General features: G+C 39.2%; 2 protein-coding genes across 2 annotated transcripts; one reads left to right on the forward strand and one right to left on the reverse strand.

The window, feature by feature from the left end:
• Nucleotides 1-505: 505 nt before the first annotated feature.
• LOC119894751 (mitochondrial uncoupling protein 2-like) lies at nucleotides 506-3,253 on the reverse strand. Its single transcript, XM_038707417.1, has 8 exons — nucleotides 3,145-3,253; nucleotides 2,854-2,992; nucleotides 2,485-2,618; nucleotides 2,172-2,379; nucleotides 1,892-2,089; nucleotides 1,692-1,793; nucleotides 1,393-1,573; nucleotides 506-1,299 (listed from the first exon to the last, which is right to left on the reverse strand). The coding sequence occupies exons 3-8, from the start codon at nucleotides 2,608-2,610 to the stop codon at nucleotides 1,185-1,187; spliced, it is 930 nt and encodes a 309-aa protein (XP_038563345.1). The 5' UTR covers nucleotides 2,611-2,618; nucleotides 2,854-2,992; nucleotides 3,145-3,253; the 3' UTR covers nucleotides 506-1,184.
• Nucleotides 3,254-8,996: 5,743 nt separating this feature from the next.
• Nucleotides 8,997-15,889, forward strand: ppme1 (protein phosphatase methylesterase 1). Its single transcript, XM_038709195.1, has 14 exons — nucleotides 8,997-9,261; nucleotides 10,281-10,374; nucleotides 10,645-10,737; nucleotides 10,880-10,937; nucleotides 11,563-11,614; nucleotides 11,980-12,134; nucleotides 12,295-12,385; nucleotides 14,154-14,219; nucleotides 14,301-14,421; nucleotides 14,513-14,642; nucleotides 14,838-14,882; nucleotides 14,965-15,029; nucleotides 15,173-15,240; nucleotides 15,476-15,889. The coding sequence occupies exons 1-14, from the start codon at nucleotides 9,173-9,175 to the stop codon at nucleotides 15,477-15,479; spliced, it is 1,131 nt and encodes a 376-aa protein (XP_038565123.1). The 5' UTR covers nucleotides 8,997-9,172; the 3' UTR covers nucleotides 15,480-15,889.
• Nucleotides 15,890-16,097: the final 208 nt, after the last annotated feature.

Genomic DNA, 16,097 nt, shown 5'->3' on the forward strand with positions numbered 1-16,097 from the left:
AGTAAATATAAAGACTGTTGTCCATCAGCGTCTAGTCAATGTATTCGATATACAAACTGTTAGCAGGTCTTGTTCTCTCCAATTTGTTTTTGTATTTTCACAGATTATGTCGTCCCCTGCTTTCAGGACCCCATTTAGTAAAATGTTCAGGTGAGTGAATGTTTGTGAGTCGATTCTTTCGCTTGTGAACACCAACACAGACAACACAGATTGAGTCTGGTAACTTCCATAGATATGTTCTGAACATACCTACCATGATCATTAAATTATACGATGTGAAGTAAAACCTGTTTAATTACATACAGAATACTGCCCCACTGAAATCCCAAGATGCTCCACTTTCTGTAAACAGCTTCCGTTTTATCAAGCAACTAAATTATTGCTCCCCTTCAGTCAGATTATGATCCCTTTTTCCTATTTAATAATACTATTTAAACTGTATTGCAGAGTTGGTTGGTGTAACCCAACTAACAAAGGTGCAGCAAATTTCATAATAGATAAAGAATATAAATAAACAATCATTTATTGATTTTGGCATTGTCACTGTGCACAACATTTTGATGACTTATTGACCAGCAATAAATCATCCTATTTACAATAAGCAGCACATTGATTTAACCTATAAACCCCTGACAACATGCACAAACACTTGTAAACAATCCACAATACAGAAAGCAACATAGAAATGGTCAGTGTTTAGGTCTGTGTTGCCAGACTCCATTGCGTTTGTGGAAAACCTATCCTAAATAACAAATAAAATTAGGTCATAACATTATTCACAGCATCTCACCGTTCATTCTTGTAAACATGAAAATCTATCTTCAAAGACACATATCAAGGTTCTAGTATATTTGTCAACAAGAGATAAAAACATGAATAAGCATTTTAGTGACAGAGGCCATTAAAATGCATAAAATGTTTCTTTATATTTGAATGCTTAAATCATTCTGGTATTGCAACAAATCCCTCAGAGTCACGGTTCATTTAAGAAGTCCAAGAGCTACAGTTCGCTGACATGAGTCTTTATGATGTGAGCTCTTACAATGCATGTTGGTAATGCGTCCGACCATTTGAGCTCTCTTCTTATACAGCCCAGGTCCTTTTCCAACTATCAGTCACTGTGAGGATTAGGCAGTTTTGCGTGTGCAGTCCTGTCTGAAGAAACAGCCTGACAAGCGATGAGCTCAAAATGGCGACTCCCAGTACTGTTGTGCCCTGGTCATGCCTCTTTTAATTTGTTCATATGTCACAAACATCACGATGTTCCAGGATCCCAGACGCAGGAAAGAAGGCATGAATCTAAAGGAGACGACGAAGAAAATAAAAATAAACAAGTGTCCCAAACATGTTACGTTATTGCTGTTTGGTTCACTCTTATGTAAGTGTGTTTACCCTTTATAGAAGGCTGTGGGTCCTTCTTGTCTCAGCATGGTGAGAGTACAGTTGATAGCGCTGCTGTACTGGCCAGTCCCTGAATTCATGAACCTTGTTTTGACAACATCCACAGGAGAAGCCACTACTGTTGTGCAGAAGCCTGCACCAAAGGCAGCAGTGAAGTGGCACGGCAGGTTGTCTGTAGGAGAACAGAAGCAAAGTCACACACTTCCATAATATTTGATATTTTGTATTTAGAATTTGCATGTAGAAGAAGTCACTTAGTCACTAGTTATTTGCTTTTTTTACCACCTCACCTGTCATTAGGTTATACTTAAGGATGAGTTCTTTGATCATGTCATAGGTCACCAGCTCTGCACAGTTTACAATAGCATTACGGGTGATGTTGGGCATACAACCTAGACAAAAGGACAGGATGGTTACTTCAAAGCCAGGGGTTTATCATGAAAAGATATATATACATTTTTTTAAAAACAGGAGCAAAAATGACAAGCACCTTTCCAAAGCCCCCGCATTCCCTCATCTCGGGCAATCGTCTTGTAGGCGTCCAGGGTGCTGTTATATCTCCTCCCACCATCAGCCAGTCGTACCTGGGCTTGGAAACGCACCTTCACCACATCTGTTGGTTGTGCAAAAGCCACAGCCATGGCTCCTGTGGTACAGCCTGCCATGAGCCGAGTAACAATCCCAGCACCTGTGCAGCATGTGCACATTAGTCACAATTGGACAGAAGCAACCGTGTTCGTAAAACAAGATGCTGAATTTGTGAAACTCACTCTCTGTGCCTCGAGTGTAGAATTGCTTCATGGAGTCATAAAGACCGATTCGGACAGAGGCGAAGCTCATCTGCCTCTGGAGTCCTGCTACTAGTCCATTGTAAAGACTCCTAGGCCCCTCTGTGCGCACCATAGTGGTGATGGTGCCAAACACTCCCCGATACTTTATGGCTCTGGCCTCTTCATGTTTCAGAGACTCTCCCTGAATCTGAGCAACAGGATGACATACAAGGATTGTAAGCAGCAGCTTAAGAAAAGTTTTGAAAAGAGATATTTAGAACAGAAGAGATCGCTCTTAAACATTGTCTCTAACCTGTAGTCTGACTTTGGCTGTATCCAATGGAAAGGTGAGCAGGTCAGCAATGCAGGCTGCGGTTCCTGCTCCAAAGAACTTTACTGCCGCAGAGGGCACCAAGTCGTTGGGTTTCATGCCGACCATTTCTACGCCTGAGTTAATGACAGAAATGGAAAAAACTGTTCTCAGTGCTATCTGCCCAGGACCTCTGTTTATCACACCACAAACAAGCCCATAAAAATCATTACTCAGCTCAGCTCAGCAGACACACAGAATATAACTGTTCACATTTTGATGACATTTAATAATTTTCATTTGCTCTGATTATACTAGTAATACTGAGTGTACTAACATTTGAAGTGTTCATGCTAAACATTGTTTATATACCTGTAAGCGAGGGTAAAAAAAATAAAGCTTCAAGTTTTCTCAGGAAGTACACTGGTCTGAAGTGGAAGTGGTTCTGTTGTGGAAAAGCCTTGGGCCATAAACTCTGTCTGAAGGGAGCCAGCCAGCATACCACCTCTCACTGAGAAAACAAGCAAACCATTTACTTGAGATCCAAGGAGAATTTGTATTATTGGTTTCATGCATTTAATTAATAGTTTTATCATTATGATAACAGTGATATATTGTGCTTTAGCTCAGATCATGCAATGTTGTCTTCATGTGAAAGTTTACCTAAATTGTTTTCCAGGAAAGTTATAGTCCAGCACAGAAGAAATAATGTACAATCCTTTAGGCAGTAAGTCCCTTTAGCATCCTCCTCTCACACTGTGTGCTTTCTACTGAAGAAGCTCCTGAATTTATAGGCACCTTTAGCATGTGACAGTGATGCAGCAAGTTGTACACACCTGCTATTTGTATCTCATGTTTACCAGAGTCCCTGAGACACAGTTGGACATTCGAGTACTTGTTGATCTGCTCCTAACAGTGTTATTATGGTAGCCTGGTGCGGACTCTATGAGCATTTGTAGTGATACTGAATATTTTCATGTTTTTTCACAGCTAATTTCACAGTGAAACGTACTTCTGAAATATAATAGACTATATAGTAGACTATATTTATTTCTAGTTTTAAATCCAGAGCTAGGCGTTTACTTAAAATTTCAACTTTAACACGTGGGAATACCAGCTCATATTACTACACTGACATCGAGGAGCATTCCTCATGTTTCTATTGGTTGCTATATGTAGCCAATCAGACAGAGAGGCCTGTCTCAATTCCATAAATGTTTTCATGGGGCATTTGCATGTCTAGCCAGAGTTCTATGGTGGATAACATTTACACTGCATACTTATCCATCATCCCTCCTCCCTGCAAGTAATAAAGTTGAAAAATGTTCCAGGCAAAGGAACGGCCATGCTTCTCAGCCAATCCATACAATGAACGAGGAGGGGTGGATGCACATAGCATGTGTATGCAATTTGCATGCACCCAAAGAAAGGACTGGATGCTGGATGGAAAGTGTTAGAGAGGGGAGACACTTTGTTGGTAGAGTGTTGGAGTCCTGTGCCCGCGTGCCTTTACACATGTGACTTTCAATATAAGCTCCAGGCTATGGCCCCTGCAAGCTTATGTCAAGTCATGGTTTACTATGCAAAACTGTCGCTACATATCTAATGTTTCGCCTGATATCTAGTGTAAGAAGCTCAGCAGTCTCTACTTTAATAATGTATAGATATTATTCAGTACAGTTAAAAATCATGTTTCCCCTTAAGTCAAAGTAAACCCCTTGGGCTGTTTTTGTAAACAAAGCTGAAGAAAGGCCCTGCCTCTGCAAATGACCTTTGACACATTTTCCACTATTTACATTATTTCCAACTATTAAAGGGACCATAAACGTCGAAGGTGACTGAGGACCTCATGTGGGCTGATGAAGGGCATTTATAGGCATAGTGTGCACATTCTGTCTTTTTATATTTACTAATTTACTTTTTTAAGTAGTTTCTCTTTCAGTAATTATAATTGTTGAGCTTTATTGTTATTATTATTGATAGTAGTAGTAGTAGTTGTAGGCCTATTGATTAAAGTATGTTATTTTTTAAATCAACCGTACAACAGAAATTACATTTTGATACTTTGGTGATATACAAAGAAAATGTAATTGCACTGTGTCCACAGTGCACATGTGTTTGGACAAAGAGATTAAAGGCAATAATCCATTTCAAAAGTAATTCAGCTGGATTTTAAAGGTTAGATTCAGGCATTTTCTTTTTTTTCTTTTCCTTATTTCATCTAATTAGCAAAGCAAAGATGGGCAATGGTTAAACCTTAAACTTAATGCCATAAAGAACAGCTCAGAAGACCACCTGCTTTCTTTCCCTGGTGCTAAAAACAGGTCCCTGAGAAGAGAACACTGTGTGAATAACCTTTGAACAGAGTCAGACCAGTAAACACCTTGCTGGTCCGGCTTCAACCAGACTGTAGTGACCTACCCTACAGACTATGAAATTGAAACTGAGCAGGCAGACTGCCGTCACCACTGAGCTCTCCCGCACTTTGAATACCATGAACCTTAAATCAGTGCTGTGAAACAGCTAATCTCCATTACACTATAAATAAAGTCAGCCGCTGCTACGTCACTTAAAGGTTAGTGGAGCACACAAGTATGGGCCACCATGTCTTCATTCATAGATCCATTTACATGTAAATGTCTGTCTTAACTTTATTTTTATTCATTCTTAGGTAAGTGATGGAAGGAAACAACACTGTAGTGGCTCTGAGGGTCAAAACACAACATTTCACAAAACAATACTTCTGAAAACACAAAGACATTTAAAGATAACAATGTTTATTCAGGCTATGTGTTAAGGTGGTTTGGTGGTAGATTGGATCACCTAGAGGGACTCTTAAACTCTTAGCAGCTTTTTCGCTATCAGGGAACAGATGACAATCTCGACATGGGTTAAAGTTAACAATAATGGTCAGCTAAACTATTTTAAAAGTCTTCATGCAGCAAAAACTGTAAGACCAAAACACTGCACATAAATTGACACTCATTGACCTCAAGGTAGCGCTGTAACAATCAAGATTGCGTTTTCGCACAACGGCTTGGCCATTTTTTTCCCAAGTTTCTCAAAATCCTATTTTTGACATCTTGTCCAAAACAGCTGGGCCAAAACTTAGTCAGGATCATCTGAAAACTTTACTGATCTTGAGTTGTTAAAGTTATTTTGATATGTCAATCTCTTTCAATTATGCAAGCCAATCATTTTTTTAAAATAGTAACAAATGTAGTCACGTGAAACATGTGTTTGCTGAAGGTCATAAGCTACAGTAAGTCAAATGTTTCTGAAAGTAAATTTATATACCTCAATAGAGCATCAGCAAATGGGGATGACAACTAAATAAATGCATCCAAATGGATCTGCTTGAACTCTACCAATCATTTCCGCTTTCATCTATAGGCCTACTCTTTATGAGATCTTTCCCCTCTCATCCAAAGGGCTTCTTCATTTCTGATTGACTGGTAGGGAATCCCAGCCATTTAACCTCTGTAGGTTTGTTATCAATGTGAAGGATACAATTTGGTTCATTAGTGCTCCTCGCTGTCGTAACGAAAGGCGTTATGATCGTTGGAGTCATGTGAAGCTAAGACTGAAAGACCGTCGTTGGCATTGTCACATGAGGCCATATGTGAGGGTTCAATCTCCTGGGAAGAGATAAAAAGACAGCATTCAAAGTGGGGGATAAGAGGCGTAGCCTCCTTCTGTTGTGATGGTCTTTCTATTCTGGTGTAAATGGCCTCTTTCATGCCTCTTTCGAAATATTCATTGCAGCATTGGACAGCATGTTTTTCTTGTGTTTGGTGTGCGGTCTTTAGGATGGACCAGTATCTGTCTTTTCTGTTCTTGGGTTTAAAAACACAGGGATGTGGTGTTTGTTGAAAATCCTCCAGAGTTTCTCTGATACTGCAGCGATACTCCAGACACATATGGAATCACAGTGTTGTGGCATTTTCTTTTCCTTATCACCTGTATTATAGGTGTTCTACCTGGATCTTGTAGCTGTTTTCACAAAAGTCCAGTTTGGGGATCCATAAGCCATAAATGCCTCCTAAACTGGCTGATATCTCGTGTGAACTTGATGTTACTGAGTTGATGTGTTCTGTGGAGGCTTGCACTTCATGGGTTTTAATTCTGACCCATGTGTCATCCACATATATCTACCAATAATGGCTCTGTGCTGTTCCTCTGAAAGAGTTCACGGCTCATCTTTCTACTTCTTCCATACAGATGTTGGCCATAACAGGGGATACTGGTGAGCCAATGGCACAACCATACTTCTGTCTGTAGAATTCCCATCAAACTGCTTCCAGACTAACAATCAAGATGGTAGGAATCAGAGTCTGATACACATCCACTCTGTCAGAGTAGGATTTTTATAGGCTAAGGCTACAGTTGGTTGAGGACATAAATGTGCCCATAACATTAGGGTGCATCAAGAAATATGCAGCCTGTTGTTAAACACACAAAAGTCAGTGAATATAATACCAAAATATATAATAAAACTTACATCTACACCATTATAAACGATCGTAAAAAGCATTTGCCTGAAAGAAGGACAATATTGGGATAACTTCATATGAATAGAAATTAATTAATTAATTAAAAAGATACGTCACCAAAATTTCATACAGGCGTCCCTCTCTAACTTCAAAAAGCTATTGAAAACTCATCTCTTCCGAGAACACTTTCTCTTATAACATCTCTGACCCCTAACCTCTAACCATTGATAGATGTATATAAGAAGCTACACTTGCACTTCCTGTGCTCTTCTTTGTATATCCCCTTACAATTCTCTTGTATTGATTGCACTTTTTTGTTAACTCTTACTTCTTTCCTTAGGTATTTACCCCATTGATGCCATACGTGCTATTACTAGTAGCTCTTACAAGTATTTATTGCTGCCATTACTAGTATGTATTGTCAGTTGTAGATCTGCTGCTGTATTAATGCTCTGTTGATGCTTGTATGTTGTTCGTCACGGCAAGTCGCTTTTGGAAAAAAGTAAATGCAAATGTAGAACTCAGGGAACAAATATCAAATATATAATTGGGTCTGACTGATAACCACCATGGTGAAAGACAAAGTGTCTTCAAGCATGTTCCATAAAATGTTCAGAGATCACACATGGTGTGCCTTCTGAATGTGGTCCATGAGGTACAGGCCACATGTTCCACATACAAATGCCTTGTGCACTCTGTTGGCTACAGCTGGAACGCCCATCTGCTCAGACGGTTCGATAGAAAAGACTCTGTAACGAATGGGTGGATTTGAGCTAATATATTTTCATAAGAATCTATTTGTTTCTAAAGTATAGCTTCGTAACAACATCAGAATTTATTGTTAAATTAAGAGGACATTTAAGGCTTAAAGAAGGGATGGTTTTGCTAGAATACCATTATCCAACACACTTCAAGTCATGTAACATGACAGCTTCCCTATTTTCTATTGTTTAACTATTGTATTTGAGAAACTATGTTTAGTCACCTTCACCTCTTCCTGTCCTCTCTTGTGCCTCTTACAATCAAATTAGTGAGTCTGCAACTGTAGACGATCAGCTGTCATACTCTTTATGTAAGTGCATTTTTCTAGTCTCTCAAATGTCTCCCATTGTCTCAGATTACAGGACTGAAAGTGATCACAACCACACTGTATCGCCTGCAGATTTCTCTCATAATAATCAGTCACTATAAATATTTATATTATTGGATATTTCTCAAGAGATCACCAGCAGCAAACACACTTTTCTAATCTTTATAATTATATTTATTTTGTCCACATATTAAGGAGCTGTTTCAAGGTTTCGTGCAACACATTCTCACTCCCAACTCGTCACATATGGACACTTGGTCAAGACTCCTTGGTGTCGCCTTGGTGTTCTTCAATGGTTCAGAGTACATAATGAATAAACAGAACTTCATGTGTGAAAAAGGTGGACTGTCCCTTTTTAAGTGGATTCTCTTAGTGATATGAGTAAAGAGTGCACTGCTGCCACCTTGTGTTCAAGAATATTGTAAGCTAGAGCAGTGGTTCTCAAATTTTTTCACACCCCTAGACCGACACAAATTAGACCACAGACCCCCATTTGATAAGATTTTGTCCCAGGGTACCCCATCTGATGGGATTTTTGCTTCTGGATGTTTTATTACAGAAACTGTATGAAACCTTTTGACCAAAATGATGAATTATCATTTTAGAATTAACAATGTGTGTGACCTGTGAAAAGCTTGAATTTAAGAAGACAGGGCACCTAGCCATCATGTAGGCCTAAATAATTAAAATCATTAATCAGACATAATCATGTAGAAAATTCCCATACTCCAGATTTAAACTCCAAAATGACATGTCCTGATATGGTTTTGAAACTGCCATGACAGAAAATGAATCACTGTTGAAACTAGTGTAAAGAAAATGTTACCATGTATCTGTAGCGATCTGTAGTCAGTGGGCGGCAGTAAGTCTCTAAAAGGCCCATGCTATAACCTACAAGAAAACAAGACCAAAGAAGAAGAGACCGACCTAAAAATAATCACAGCTGCAGCAGCAGAAGAAGAAGAGCGAGCGCTAGCTAACGTTAGCTGAAATTTACCCAATGTCTGGATAGCTTCTGTGCAGGTGTCGAAGAAAATCATATGCTGGGAAAGAGAGGAGAGGTCACATACAACAGTTCCCGAGAAAGACTGTCCCCTCTTTGGACACCATGGAGAAACAGTTGCATTTAAACCTGTTATCCTCCAGACCTCCCATGGCTGGTGGTTATCAATCCGGTGGCTCCAAAATGAAAATGGGGTGAGTTAATTAGCTAACGTTAGCATCTTCATAGCATGCTGTCAGCTCTGCCGGATGCCTAACATTTTATAATATAGTCCATCATCACATAGGTTGCTGTCTGTTCTTTCTGACTCGTATCTTTACAATTTGTTAAATGAAAGGACAGCTGAAGTGATCGTGGCAGCGAGTTATGCTAACTTAGCTGTTGCTACCGGAGTTAGCGGATGTATGTGTAACGTTATGTATGTACAAGTTTGATCTTGCTTTAAATAACCTCAATATTATAATACATACTCCGTTTTATCTGACAGTAACGTTATCCATTGAGCAACACTGGTCCAGATTTGTCTGGGTAAGAGTGAGTATTCATGGCACAGCAAAACCACTGTCTGGAGATATTAATCTTAAAATCAGATTGAGTTGTCTCCAAAGATAAGTTTGATTTTATAGTGAACAGGTTCACCTTGACTTTCCGTTTACACAGCCTGTACAGTGAGGTCGTGATTCGTTTCTGACTTGCATGTTTACATAATCACGGTATAACGGTTGAACAAACAACTTTATGTTTTTGGTAGAGATGTACGCATGCCAGTGTGTTTATTTTGGGGTTGAATGAAACAATAGCGAGCTCTCTTCAACCCTTAAAAAGTCCTCAATCTCTGGTTTCTGGTCAGTTAAATAGCCAGCAGCCTGTGCATTAGAAAAACTCAGCTTGTATGTGTACAGACGTGTGTCGACTGTTTTTAGTTTTATATAAAGCCATCATGATTTAAACTGTGAAGTTGTGGTATGCGGATTGATCTTGTTGAAAAAAAGAGATTTTCAGAATTTATTGCTTGCATTACACTTGAATATCCCTGTTTTGTCATAATCTTTAACTCATATGGGCAGTTTTTCTACTTCAGTGTTGCAGTATTTGGCCTCCCCACAGAAACGCATCCCATTGCATGATAAGTTTTAATAATCTTGCTGCATTATGGGACTGGTTTACATTTTGCTTGTCCTTTTTTGTTGTTGTTTTTTTTTTTTATACACAGACCTGGACGGAAGAGAGATTTCTCCCCGCTGCCCTGGAGTCAATACTTTGAGACGATGGAAGATGTTGAGGTGGAAAATGAAAATGGAAAAGATATATCCTTGACTGCTGCTTCTGTTTGTCAGGACAAAATTCAGCATGAATTATTGAAACTTTGTTGTGGCAATCACCCAGTGTGTTGAAATTCAACTAGGTCATTTCAGATTTAGCTACTTCTTTGTGCCAATGTACTATCTAACTTCACTGTGGTATGGTTTCGTTTGAAAATTGTTCATACAAGTTATGTTTATTCTCTTTTGAGCAGCATCGGCTTACTTTGTAACTCTTGCACAACTCTGGTATGTATTTCCTTGACTACCCTGAACATTTTCAGAATTTACTGCAGTGGTTCCCATGGTCCTGTGCTGCTCCTGCTCCATGGAGGAGGTCACTCTGCTCTCTCATGGGCAGTGTTCACTGTGAGCACAATAACTTTTACAAAAAGCTCTGTAATCTCTTAACTCTAAGTCTTAGTGTTTAATATTTATGAATATAGTCTCTTTATTTCCACAAATTTCCTGTACACTATTTGATTTAAATGGTTTCCGTGTGTCTTTACAGGGCGTTATATACAGCAGGATCAACTGCAGGGTGGTGGCTATGGACCTTCGATCTCACGGTAAATGTAGTTAGTCACAGGACATAAAACTAGACATATTTTATTTATTATTGAGATGTCAGTTTGGTTAGGTAATAGTATCAGCCCCTTTTTGAATAATGCTTTGCTAAAATATATGCACATATTGACCCATCCTATGATTCTGTGTCATCCAAGGAATAAATTTACTACAGTGTAGTCAAAATGGGAAATGTATGATAGCTGTTGATTGAAAGTATGTTGATCACTGCTTCCAAATACTTTCTTCTTATCATTTGCTTTCTGTAATAATACAATATATATCCTTAACATTCATTCTGTTTTTTAAGAAGATTCTATTTTTTCTTAATACTGCAATTATATACAGTAGGAGTATGAAATGAAACAGCTGTCACTAAATATTAAAACTTTTAATTTATTTTACTCTTCAAATTGCAGCTCCAGTACCCCAAATTATAAAGAAGTGAAATCGCTGTACCAAAGTAGTTTTATCACATCCCTACCCGCCTGTGACTAAAAGCCAAATCACCACACGTTGTATGACCAGGAGACAACTCCCACTACATAATTTGGCATTTCATTCTCTGTATGTTCACGACTTGGATGGAACAAAGTGTGAAATTTGCTTCTCTCTTATCACCTGCAGGCGACACCAAAGTGAAAAATCCTGATGATCTTTCTGCAGACACGATGGCCAAGTAAGTGTGCGCAGTTAAGACAGACGCTGGATTTTGTGAGAACAATATACTTTACACAGTTCAGCCTTGTATCACAGAAAAATTAGGGAAACTGCAGACTTGTAGGACAGTAAATAGTTAAAGGAGTATTGAGTGAGGCACACAGTCAGCTTTGATTTCTACAGCTACCCTTTGCTTGCTTGATGCTTTGGTGCATCCCTAAATGAAGTTGCTTCTACAGCTCAAATCAGTAGGGAGAAAGTGGTCTGGGAGTTTGGTGGATTCTTTTGGCTGTTGACATTTGGATTAATGACCCAATTCATTGTTAAATACACTCTGTCTTGAGGTTTCTGTTGAGACATTGTCCTTGCCTTTTCTGTCAAAAGGGATATTGGCAAAGTGGTGGAGGTGCTCTATGGAGAGAATCCTCCTCCAATCATGATTATTGGACACAGCATGGGTGGGGCCATTGCAGTTCACACAGCCACTGCCAATCATGTACCATCCCTGCTTGGCCTCTGTGTCATTGATGTTGTAGAAGGTGAGTGCTTGTGTTTTCTCAAATAGGATCATCTTAGATATTTTAAAATTTTCAGTGAATTTATATAATAAATATTCTTAATGTAATCAAATTAATGATGAGCTCAGCGTAGTATTACTGGGTTTATTAATGAAGAATACCTTTTGGTAATCACATTCAGGTACAGCAATGGATGCTTTGAACAGTATGCAGAATTTCCTCAGAAGTCGCCCAAAGACGTTTAAATCTCTGGAAAACGCCATTGAGTGGAGGTAAACATAAAATATTAGTGTTACTGCTACATCTTGGAAGTATGATGTATTTCATGTATAAACACTGCCTATGCACAAAAAGGTTACGTACCCTGGTTTTCACACACACGTGGGATATGTAAAAAGGAACGTGACGTGAGAATGTACGGACCGTGGCGCAAACTTTTGTCTGGCTATTTCAGTAAACTTCAAAGTGCCAAAACTCACCAAATGTTTCAAAATAGCGTTTCTACTCCTGTTACTGTCGATGAGGTAGTCAATCAAAAACGTAACTATGTCTGTTAATACACAATAAAAGGGACGGAGCCACGGACACTTACGGTCAGTTGTGAACCGCCAGCCTAAAGCCAGGATAATGTCAGGTGGCAGGATTTTGGCAAGGTGTGAAGCCTACTCTGTATGATTGCTGTAAACCTATAAAAACTGTGTGATACTCGTGCATAATGCTGCATGGCTGCGCAATGGCAGTGCAGAGGAAAACGCGAGTGTAAGGATTAGAGAGTGTCCATGAAGATTTCCTGGCCCATGATGATGACGACTGGCTAATACTTCAATTTAGATTCTTTAAAATCGTGCTCTTGGGTCTGTGCGCTGAACTGGGTCCAGCATTTGACAGACCAACCTGGCGGAACCGTGTAAGTAGGCTATACCCACTGTTTCTGGCAGTCGGCTGTTAGCAGTGGGAGCCAACAGGTGTGTGTGTGATGGGATCAACAATATATAGTGTTTAACTTTCTACCATCAAATAGCATTAAAGAATTGAGCATCAGTATTTTTCGGTCAGTATTCTTTATTTCAGCCAGTATTACTCTCTGAGCCGGCTGCACTGACTGCCAATGTAACACCAACACCATTCCGTCATTTTGCATTTGTTGCTGATCAAAGAGTTCAAACCATCAAATTAATATTTCTCCTTTCCTCCACTTCAGGGATCAGCACCTCGATCTCACAATCAGTGTAGTTTCTCTTTTTCAGGTGTTTTACAGCAGGATCGGCTGTTATTTGTACCTTAGGAGGTGACGCTGGTGTATTTATGGTCATTGGCATAGTAATTTATGGGAGGAGCCAAGGCGGGGTATGTGGCTCGTGCATGTGCGCGCAGTTTCACGTTGACTGGGATGTATAAAAGAAAAGTACGCAGGACCTGACGTACGCCTGGTTTTATACATGTGGATATTTCTGTGCGTACGTACTTTTCAAATTCTGTGAGTACGCCATCTTTCAGTATGAAAGCTGCGCAGTCTTTTATACACGAGGCCCCAGGACTCTACCCAGAGCTGGCTGCCCAGCCAAACTGAGCGATCTGGGGGAGAAGGGTCTTAGTCAGGGTGGTGACCAAGAACACAATGGTCACTCTGACAGAGCTCCAGCGTGTCTCTGTGGAGAGAGGAAGCCACTCCTCAGTAGAAGACACAAAGATTGAACTCTTTGGCCTGAATGGCAAGCATCATGTGTGGAGGAAACCAGGCACCGCTCATCACCTGGTAAATACCATCCCTACATCCCTGGTGGTGATCATGCTGTAGGGATGTTTTTCAGCAGCAGGAACTGGAAGAGTTTTCAGGATGGAGGGAAAGATGAATCCAGCATTTTGGAACGCGGCTGTAACGTAACAAAATGTGGGAAAAGTGAAGCACTGTGAATACTTCCTGGATGCACTGTATAAGGATGCAGTTTTAATGGCCTCCAAGTTTGTGTTTTCAAACTTAAATGGCATTTAACAATAATGTTTGTACACGACTGTCGTAAGCTTTTGTTTTGCTTTCAGTGTGAAGAGCGGCCAGATCCGAAACGTAGAGTCGGCACGAGTGTCAATGGGAGGCCAGGTGAAGAAGTATGTCTCCTCTGTTTTATATCTGTACATTGAGTCCTGTGTGGTTTTGCACTGTATGTTAAGTTGCTCTGACATTCACAGATGTGAGGAATCCACAAGCAGTCCAGGTGTGCCTCATAGCATTGGTGAAGGTATAATAGAAGAGGATGAAGAAGTGGAAGAAGAATCCAACAAGAAAAGGATGAAGGAAGACGATCAAGAGGTCCTGTCTTTTTTACACTGTTGTCTTTTTGTAACATGTATGTGTTTTGTGAGAGGTGGAAAAGTACCTAAAAAAAATTTCTTTCATACAGGTAAAAAAGGAAAGCATCTTCACCTGGCGAGTGGACCTGTCAAAGACAGAAAAATACTGGGAGGGCTGGTTCAGAGGCCTGTCTGCCCTTTTTCTCACCTGCTCTGTGCCAAAACTGCTTCTGCTCGCAGGTTAGAGCTCACAGTTTCTCACAGTGAACTTATTTTTTATTATTACTTTTTTCAAATATGTATCTGGACAGGCAGTTTTGATGGAATTTCTGGGCAGTCCGACTTGTTTGGATGAATACAAATGATGCAGGGTTTTTCCCAAGCTGTTTTGCCATTAACTGCACAATTTCACCCGTGACTTAATCCATTGTACAGGAGTGGACAGGCTTGACAAAGATCTTACTATTGGACAGATGCAAGGTAAGGAGCACAAATTGAGATTTTATGTTGCCATTTACTGTAAAAGACACAGACCCTAAACATCCATAACCTTTGTCCACAGGGAAATTTCAGATGCAGGTTCTCCCTCAGTGTGGTCATGCTGTCCATGAGGACGCACCTGAAAAGGTAAGTGGTGGTACCTGAACGTACACTGTGGGCTGTATGTATTGTGCTATGACATCATCCCGATTACCATATGATACTTGTTGAAATGCTAAAGCAAGAGGAGCTATTTTTTATTTACTTTGTCCTGTGTTATCTGTTGCTAGGTAGCAGATGCTTTAGCAACATTTATGGTCCGGCACAAATTCACTGAGTTTAAGGAAGGATTCCTGTGGTAAGTGAACCTAAGTTTGTCTAAATCATACAGGATTTCCAAGTAGCTTATTAATTATACGTATCATCATAATAGTTTTTACGTATAATTATTAGTTGAACAAAGAGATAATTCATTGTCCATTCAAAGGACATTACAATTAAATTATACCACCTTTTTTGTTTAAGAAAAAAAACTAAGGCAATAATTTGTCAGTCTGATTTTGTGAAATAATTGCTTAATGATCTTTCCACAGCTAATTTCCAGTTTTCAGATAGCAGCCATAGAACAAATGTTTCAAGATTCATCCACATCCTCGTACAATTTAACAGCAAATTAAAGAAAATATAACACATTATTATTATTATTATTATGATGCTTTTGTTATGTAGATACTTTGCCTTCCAGTTTTGCCTTATTTTTATTTAAGCACTTGCATTTGATCGTATTTTTCCTTTTACTTTCTTTTTTTTTTTTTTTTTTTTTTTTTTTTGTAATTTTTGAAATGTAAAGCTCTCTTGGTTTAATGTTTTAATTTGAGTGATTGCGTCATTGTTAATATGTGTTTGTAATGTTTGAATTCAAATGGTGATTAAAGATGGATGCTGTAAAAAGAAATGTCACCCATGCTTGTATATGTGTATTAAAAGGACATCATGATCATTTGAAATGTGGTAGTTTATTCAACATGACAACATGTAGCAAGATAAATGTAGTTTTGTAGTGACAAATGTGTGGTGAAATCAAATGAATATGTGTTCTTGTTTTCTAGTCCTTCTACTCTCATAATTGTAAATACTAAAGCATACATTGTCACTCCCAAAATCACACTGGACATTAGAAATGTTTTAATGCACTGAGACAGCAGGATGTTTGTT

Source organism: Micropterus salmoides, unplaced genomic scaffold, assembly GCF_014851395.1.
Source record: "Micropterus salmoides isolate LMB-PRFRI ecotype aquatic unplaced genomic scaffold, ASM1485139v1 Ms_hic_scaffold_9, whole genome shotgun sequence".
Classification (NCBI taxonomy): Eukaryota; Metazoa; Chordata; class Actinopteri; order Centrarchiformes; family Centrarchidae; genus Micropterus; species Micropterus salmoides.

Bases quoted from the DNA above. Each gene is read 5' to 3' on its own strand.
- ppme1 (XM_038709195.1), top strand. From the start codon at position 9,173: ATGGAGAAACAGTTGCATTTAAACCTGTTATCCTCCAGACCTCCCATG. The intron at 9,262-10,280 runs GTGAGTTAATTA...TTTTATACACAG, and splicing joins GGCTCCAAAATGAAAATGGG to ACCTGGACGGAAGAGAGATT. The intron at 12,386-14,153 runs GTAAACATAAAA...TTTTGCTTTCAG, and splicing joins GAAAACGCCATTGAGTGGAG to TGTGAAGAGCGGCCAGATCC.
- LOC119894751 (XM_038707417.1), bottom strand. From the start codon at position 2,610: ATGGTCGGCATGAAACCCAACGACTTGGTGCCCTCTGCGGCAGTAAAG. The intron at 2,090-2,171 runs GTGAGTTTCACA...CATGCTGCACAG, and splicing joins CTACACTCGAGGCACAGAGA to GTGCTGGGATTGTTACTCGG. The intron at 1,300-1,392 runs GTAAACACACTT...CGTCTCCTTTAG, and splicing joins CCCACAGCCTTCTATAAAGG to ATTCATGCCTTCTTTCCTGC.